At 38.6% G+C, this 8,202-nt stretch overlaps 1 protein-coding gene across 1 annotated transcript; it reads left to right on the plus strand.

Annotated features, from left to right (window-relative positions):
* Nucleotides 1-1,271: 1,271 nt before the first annotated feature.
* smfn (small fragment nuclease) lies at nt 1,272-4,829 on the plus strand. The gene is made up of 7 exons (XM_030792993.1): nt 1,272-1,457; nt 2,156-2,239; nt 2,393-2,470; nt 2,738-2,849; nt 3,018-3,126; nt 3,644-3,697; nt 4,563-4,829. Exons 1-7 carry the CDS (start codon nt 1,359-1,361, stop codon nt 4,690-4,692), a joined length of 666 nt encoding a protein of 221 aa, XP_030648853.1. The 5' UTR covers nt 1,272-1,358; the 3' UTR covers nt 4,693-4,829.
* Nucleotides 4,830-8,202: the final 3,373 nt, after the last annotated feature.

Consider the following 8,202-nt stretch of genomic DNA (forward strand, 5'->3'; position numbering starts at 1 on the left):
TGTATTTTTCCCCCAACAATAATCCATAATAATTAGCTTTAAATGGAAATAACAATACTAATACGAATAATAATAATAATTTATTTCTATAGCACTTTTCATACAAAGAATGCAGCTCAAATTTTGCATTTCAGCATATAACAGAAGAAAAAATAAAATAGTAATAAATAGACCACACTATGAAAAACAAAGATAAGCCACATAATCCAAAGGGCATTAAACAGGGAACATCATCTAAGGTAAAGAATAAAACAGTTTAAGGAAAAATAATTCATGGATAAAATAAACAAACCAGTTAAAAAAAGAGACCACACAATCCAAGAGGCATAAAGCAGGGAAGATCATCAAAGTCAGTGGTTCTCAGCTCCTGTCCTGGGGGCCCGCTGTGCTAAACGTCTTTATTTTAACTCAGGACCGACACACCTGATTCCACTGATCAATTAATCATCAAGCCCTTGATTAGCTCAGTTAACTGTGATAATGAGTTAGAACAGACGTGCAGGATGGTGGGCCCCCAGGCCTGGAGTTGAGAATCACTGATCTAAGTTAAAGAATAAAACAATTTAAGGAAAATTAATTAAAAGAATGGATAAAATGATTAAAAACCAGTAAAAGAAAAGAAAAGAAAATTGCTAGATTGCTGTTTAAAAATGTCCACTGATAGTTTCATATGGTATGAGGATCTTTGTCACCAGTGTGCTCATGGAGAAGAGAGAGAAGCCTAGAGCCAGTTAGTTTGCTGCCAGAATTAACTGGTTGGTTGACATCTGCAAACTGTGTGGTGGTCAGAGTCAGTGTCACCAGGAGAGCAATATGCTAACAGCGTCGTGCATTGCACAGACCCATCATGTGCAATCGCTTGTGTGAGTTTGTTCAGCATTTTTACCTATGTCTCTGTTGATAAAAAACATTAGAATCATGAGAACTTCATCCTTGCTGTGAATGTCCAGTTTATTCACTTAGCTCGGGTGATTTATGAACAACACGTGTGGATTTGTAACCCATTATTTGAATAGTAACCCATTATTTGAAAGTACATGAAGAATAAATAATGACCCCAAGTCTTATTTCCTTGTTTTTATGTGTCGTGGCACTATCCCCTGAAATATGAGAGAGAGAGAGAGAGAGAGAGAGAGAGAGAGCGTAAACGAGATTAGGTAACGTGATGTGCACTTTACGACAATTCAAATCGGAAGTTGACCAGAATGCCGGTGCCCATGAGTCCAGCGTGGACTTTTGGGTTGAGATTGTTTTGCAGGGTGACGAGTCAGTCTACATTTCAAGCTAGACGATTCCGTCAAGTATTAGCTTCTCAACGTGTAGCTCAGTACACAGGGTGCCACATAGTTAGAGGCCTTATGTCGAAACGAATGGACCCGAGATTAATGTCAACTTCATCCTCAACATTAGCAGAGAGTAAAAACATGACTCAAAGGATGGTATGGGTGGACTTGGAGGTAAGGTATTTCACAGTTATGTGTCTCGTTAGATGGTAGTGTAAAATGTAATTGCGCTATGTGGCTTGGAACTGTCATTGATGACATAATATCTAACTACACAGACATGCTAAACTATTTTTTTTTATCATTTTAGCTACGCTAATGACGGTGCTAACTTTAGTTGAACCGTTGATGCTGGCTAAGACATCTCTGGCTATTTTGGCCTGATAGTGTATTTAATTGACAGTTCGCAGCTATAATCACTAATAGCCAGCTGGGATAACATATGTCCAGCTGTTGCAGCTGGCTAACGTTTATCAATTCCCTGGTAACAAGGTTAGAGGTTAACTTGCTATCTCTAGTTTAACATCTTTTTGACACGATTTCACATGTTCTAATTTGTCTGGTAAATCCCTCCAGAATTAATTCAGGGGTTATATGTTAGCGGTCCAATAATCTAGCACTTATCTCAGATAAGGTTACAGCTAAATTAGCTGCGTTGCTAAAATGGAAGGAAAATGACTGCTACATAGTAAACTCCCTATACTTTTTATCTATTGGATCAGAGATCAGTCATATCCGCATATGTGGTTTGTATATACATGTACACGTTTTAGATTTTAAGCGCATATCTACATGCCCCAGACTACTGACAGTGTGTTAAATTGTTTGAATGATGGCTTCAGCATATGCTAAATGTTATTCTTCCCCTCCAGATGACAGGGTTGGACATTGAAAAGGATCAAATAATTGAAATGGCATGTATTATAACAGATTCTGACCTGAATATCTTGGCAGAGGTAGGTCCAATCACTTCTCTTGCATGGTTCCAGTTATTCTATTTATTGTAGAGCAAAATAAAAAAATTGTAGTTGGCAAGTAATGGGAGTACAACAGTTTAACTCTTTCAAGGTCTGTAAAGGGTAGTCTAACGTCAAGATCGTATTTTCAAGGGTCCAAATTTGATCATCAATCAGTCGGATGAACTGCTAGACAGTATGTCCGAATGGTGCAAAGAGCATCATGGCAAGGCAAGTATGGATTCATTCACTCATAATTCACTCATAATTCACAGAAGAAAATATGAAAGTTGAGGGAAAAGAATAACTTGTGGATCTTTTAATGCAGTTAAAAGATGAGTGAGGCTGTTATGCTGCTCATTTGTTCAATGGCTACACTTGGTGCTTTTATCACTGGTACAGCCTTTTCACCAGTGCAGTTCGTTCATACACACACTAAAGCAGTCTTACGTTTTTTGACTGTTTTGTTTTTTTTGTTTGTTTTTTTTTTCCCTCCAGTCAGGGTTAACTCAGGCAGTCCGGGACAGTAAGATCACTTTGCAGCAGGCCGAATATGAGTTTCTGTCTTTCATCAGACAACACACCCCACCCGGTCACTGCCCCCTCGCTGGTAAGTCAGCCTCTTTCTCAACGTTTGGTTGACCGGTGTGTGTATACCCCCCCTGCTCTAGTTCAAATAGACTTCATTCTTCTCTTCTCTTCTCTTCTCTTCTCTTCTCTTCTCTTCTCTTCTCTTCTCTTCTCTTCTCCTCTCTTCTCTTCTCTTCTCTACTCGTAGGAAACTCTGTTCATGCAGATAAGAAGTTCCTGGATAAGTATATGCCACAGTTTATGCGTCACCTCCACTACCGTATCATAGACGTCAGCACGATCAAAGAGCTGTGCAGGTATGTGAAGTGCTTCCTCAGTGGCTGATGGGATGGAATAGTTTCCTGTAGCTTTTTATCTGATGATTTTTAGTGACCTCTGTTTCCACACTGTGTGTGTGCCTGAGTCTTTGTCTTATGTGGTCTGTTAAGCTCAGAACACGACACCCCTGGAATGTTCAGTGAATGCTGCTGTTTTTTTTTTTCTTTTCTTTTCTTTTCTTTTCTTTTCTTTTCTTTTCTTTTCTATATGGGCATGTCCCAGCTGTCTTGGGTCTGAGAGTCAGCTTTGGATTTATATTATGAGCCTTTTTGTTAATATAATGAGCCAATATATTAAACATTTTCTTATAGCACTTGTTATTACAGTCCGTACAATGTAATCAGTCATTTTCACATTACTGACAATATTTTCAGTGTACTTCCTAGGTTAGACTTGAGTTGTCCTGTCTCTGTGCAGAAATGATTTTGTTAAGCAGAAAGCTGGTCATAAGTGTAAAAGGTTGATTGATTTGTATGATTTTCATTTTCTGCTTAGACGGTGGTTTCCAGAGGAGTACAAACTAGCACCTCAGAAAAAAGCTTCACACAGGTTAGTCAGCCCATTAGTCTTACCAGAGTTCCTCTTACCGTGCTGATGAATTTTTATGTCTTTCCATGACAGTTTTCATTAACTGCTGTAACCACATGAGCGAATTTATGTTTACGCAGTCAATACCTAAATGCTATCGAGTGAGACACCGCCGATCCTCAGAGTCGTTTCTAATTGCTTTTTAAAATATAAGCGCATGGTTCAGACCTGTTCTTTACTCTTGATGCAAAAGTCAGTGAAATCCGTGAGTAATGAAATGAATGAAGGGAGAGAAGAAAGAAAAGGGGTAAAACGTCACTGGTCTGGGCTATAAATGCGTGCTTGTATAGTAGTTCATCACATTACTGAATCAACACTCTGAGGAGTAAAATATAGAAGTGGTTAGGTTGAACATATTTGGATGTACTCCTTGTTGGAGTGTGAATTTTTTTACTGAACAGCTTAGAAAAACAGGTAAGCACTTTTGGGCTTATTACAAAAATCTTTGGGACACTTAATCATTATAGTATTGAGTGAAAAGAAAAAATGATATTGAAGCAGTTCACACTCTCACACAGTGCTGAAAAAAAAATGTTTTGAAGGCTAGACTGAGTTGTTCCATCTCTGAACGGAGCATTAGCATGTAAAATAAATGAAAATGATTGGTTTCAACGCTCTACTTCACTCCTGTTTGGATCAAGTGGCATTTGAAATTGCTGGCTCGAGAGTCATGAGTGTGGGGTTTTGTCTCTTTTGAGAAAGTTGCCAAAGGCCCCATTCATTCTCCTTCCTTTGGAGCAAGTGTAAAAATGTAATGTGATTAAGTTATTTGGCGTCTGGAAGTTATTTGATGATTCTTTTTCTCTCTCTCTCTCTCTCTCTTCAGAGCTTTGGATGACATACAGGAGAGCATAAAAGAACTGCAGTTTTATAGAGCAAACGTTTTCAAAGCACCGACGGAGGAAAAAAAAAGAAAGATAGTAGAAAACGGAGATAGTGTCAAGCCTTTGATTTAAAAATCTGACGCGTGCTGTAGCCAGCGTGGAGCTTTTTGAGAGAAGGTCATCTTTAATGTAACTGTAATGTGCACAGTCAGCCTGAATCCTTCAATTCTCAGCTATTATGTGCAACATCTCCAAACACCGATGCTCTGTATTTAAGAGAACCCCCCCAACCCCCCCCCCCCCCCCCCCCCCCCCCCCGTTAGACTAGAATTTTAGTTTTCAAATTCAAATCATCAAATGCTGTTGCTTGTACGTCTACTTGAACTGAGAAATTTAAAGTTAAAGTTAGGTTTACTTGAAAGGCTGATGCCTTTACCCCATGTGTTTCACTCTGAAAGCAAACAAAAAAAATATTATTTTTGCCTGTGAGTGTAACTGAGATTTGTTTGAATAGCACTATTTTTTCGAATGACCCTGTATTATTTTACCTGTTTTGGAATAAAAAAATATGGTCATTCTGAGAAAAATTCTTTTTTAGTTGCATTGACTTCTTTATTGTGTATACGCAATGCTCAGCTTACTCACATTGCTATAAAGACACCCCAGCAGTAGATGGCAGTAGAGTTCTGTTTTGGAGAGGTGAACTCTACAGACTGACTTTGAAATATGTGCTGAGATATCGGTAATGTGTTCTTCGTGGATATTTTCCTCTCTGCAACCATTTAGATTAGTTTAGAGATTACTATATAGATCCGTTACTTCCGGTCACAGATATTTGTCCGACACACAATATAATGTCACAAACAAATGGAAAATGTATGATAATTACTGTAATGATTCATTTGAATATGTGTGCCTTCATTTCTCTATTTGGTGAATTTTAATAAATTTACATTTACATGTATCTATTCATTTTCTGTTAGTGTTCCTTAATTTCCAGTGTGGGCTTCGGCTCCAAATTGTGTCCCTGGCTTTTAATGTGACCAGTTAGATTTTACTAAACGCTCCCACAAGTGTACAAACACCAGGGACAAGGTTGGACCATAAACTTATGTCACTCCAGTTTTACTCGTTAATATTTTAAACATTCAATATTTTGATCCTTTTATACAATGAACTTTATTATTTTCTCAAGACTCTGAAACGGACTCTTGATCAGTGTACTGTACTCTACAGTATGATTCATCATTTTGCCATCTGATTTATACTATCCAAGACAGATTGCATGTTCTTATGTATTTGCACCAAACCAATCTGCAACGGTGTCTGCATAGCCTTTGCTTTATTTTGTGTCCTGAATGGACTTGTTCAGAGTATATGTGTATCCTCTACTTCACTTCACACTTGCATCTGTTTAGGGAAGGGGGGCTGGGGGGAGTTTGGGGGGCACACCTCTTCCTCTAGGATAACCCTGATAACCGACAGCATGTTAAGTAGGATAATGTGGCTATCTGACAAATCCCAGAACCAGACTCTTGCGGCTACCTTACCTCCCCACCAGGTCAAATCGAAAAAAGGACGGCATCTAGCAGAGTCGACACAGTACGGAAGTTAAATCAAGTCTTCTTCGAAACTTTTGCTGAGACCTTGAGACAGTTCTTTTGAGTTCACTTCAAAGTGAACGGACATGTAAAACTTCTGCTCCCTGCCTGTCAAATATTCGGCCTCAGTCCGGTCATGTCTCCCCAAGTTACAGCTGCCTCTTTTAATGGGAGACGGATGAATGTAAAATCAATCTCTGCTACAGCCTGAGGGCCTACTTCAGGGTCAACAGACGGATTGCTCAGCAAAACTCTGCTAGATCTGAGGGAACACAGGGTTTCTATTGGAGATGATTATCTGTTAAATGGATCTTTTGACTATGCAAAGACCTCAAGCGGACAGGCAGAGCACCTTTTTGAAAAATGTGGAAAGGGAAGAAAATGAAAATTGAAAAAATGAAAAATTAGTGACATATAGTCGCCACGTTGCTGAATCATCTTTTCTTACCCACAAACGTTTCCCCCGGAGCTCGCCCCAAAGATGTTATCCTTCGACGGATACCCGGCGCAGGAAAGATTTTAATACTCATTTAAAAGACTACGCTGTTACTGTGTGACATTTCTTGAAATTAGTAGAGAATTACTTTAATTCAGTTTAATTCATGCTGAGCAGAGTGAATGTAAACATTTTTTATATACTGTAATAATAGACTTATAAAATAGTAGCTTTATAATAGAAACACTGACAGCTCTATGTACCATGAAATAGTATCTTCATGCTGATTAAAGCATTCACTGCAAACCAAATGAACTCTGGTTCGCCACAAAGACTTAAAAAAAATTCAAAAGAATAATTAAGAACATGGGAATAGATATGCGCACGTTAAATTGGGGAGTAAAGCCAACAAAAGCAGCCTTATGGGGTAAAAGTTATCAGTAACTTTCTCATGCCTGTTAATTTTGTGGTCACAGACAGTTACTGCCTGTTGAGGGAGACAAAACCCTCCTTTCCAGTGAGGTCACAAGTGAAGCAGTTCAATGCAGGTACAACCACACTCAACACTTGTTTTAAACTCTCAAGACAGATGACATCAAATCTGCTCATAGATGGAAGTGTGTGTGTGTGTGTGTGTGTGTGTGTGTGTGTGTGTGTGTGTGTAAAACAGCTGACTAGGGCTATATTTTAGTGATTCTCATCTGCCACCATGATTTTCACATGGGATAAAACAAGCACTGAGCTAAAAAATAAATAAAAATTGCATGCCAGTTTCATCAGTATGGTCCATAAGTCATAAATCCTAACCTCATATGGATCATACTGACTGGCTGAATACAATTTTTGAACAATGGTAGAGAACAGAAGAGAGTGGCAAAATGCACAAATAGCACGAAAATTACCAGAGTGTTATTCAACTGACAATTTTTTTTTCCTTTCAAGTGTGTAGATACACACTCATAGAACATTTGTGTCTTCATTACCAAAGGCTGACTAGGAAACATCTGAGTACATGCTGATATGTTTGAGGCTGGATTGATCCACCAAGCTCAACAAACAAGAGCACAGATAATCACTGTCAAGGCCTTTTCTGTAATCCATTACACATGCCAGAATACTTGCATTCATGAAAGGTTCATTAAAAAATACCCACTGACAAACACACGACATTTTATGTTAATTGCATTACACACTAATTATCAGGAGTGTAACAGAGTGGTGTGACAACAATATAGTGTTAGCGGAAATGTACGTTCATAATTGTGAATACGCATTCGATTATGAAAAATTACAAACGCACAATTAAAAAGAGCATGTGTATGACACAACACTGGTGTGCTGAGAACACTGGCGTCCTTGTTATTGTCTGTTGTGTTTGGCCAGACATCTGCTACATTGTTCTCTGGACAGTAGAGTCAGCATAAATAAAGCATTGATCTGTGTTCAGTCATTTATATCCCTAGATGATAGCACAGAATACCAAGGATCTAAGGTTTCGATTAAGTCCAATTCCAAAAAGGTATCCATGGCATGTGTCAGAGGAGGTTGTGCTATGAATACAATGTGTTTTGATAACCTTCCACATGCGCACACACGCACACACAC

The sequence above is a fragment of the Chanos chanos genome, chromosome 15 (genome assembly GCF_902362185.1).
Source record: "Chanos chanos chromosome 15, fChaCha1.1, whole genome shotgun sequence".
NCBI lineage: Eukaryota > Metazoa > Chordata > Actinopteri > Gonorynchiformes > Chanidae > Chanos > Chanos chanos.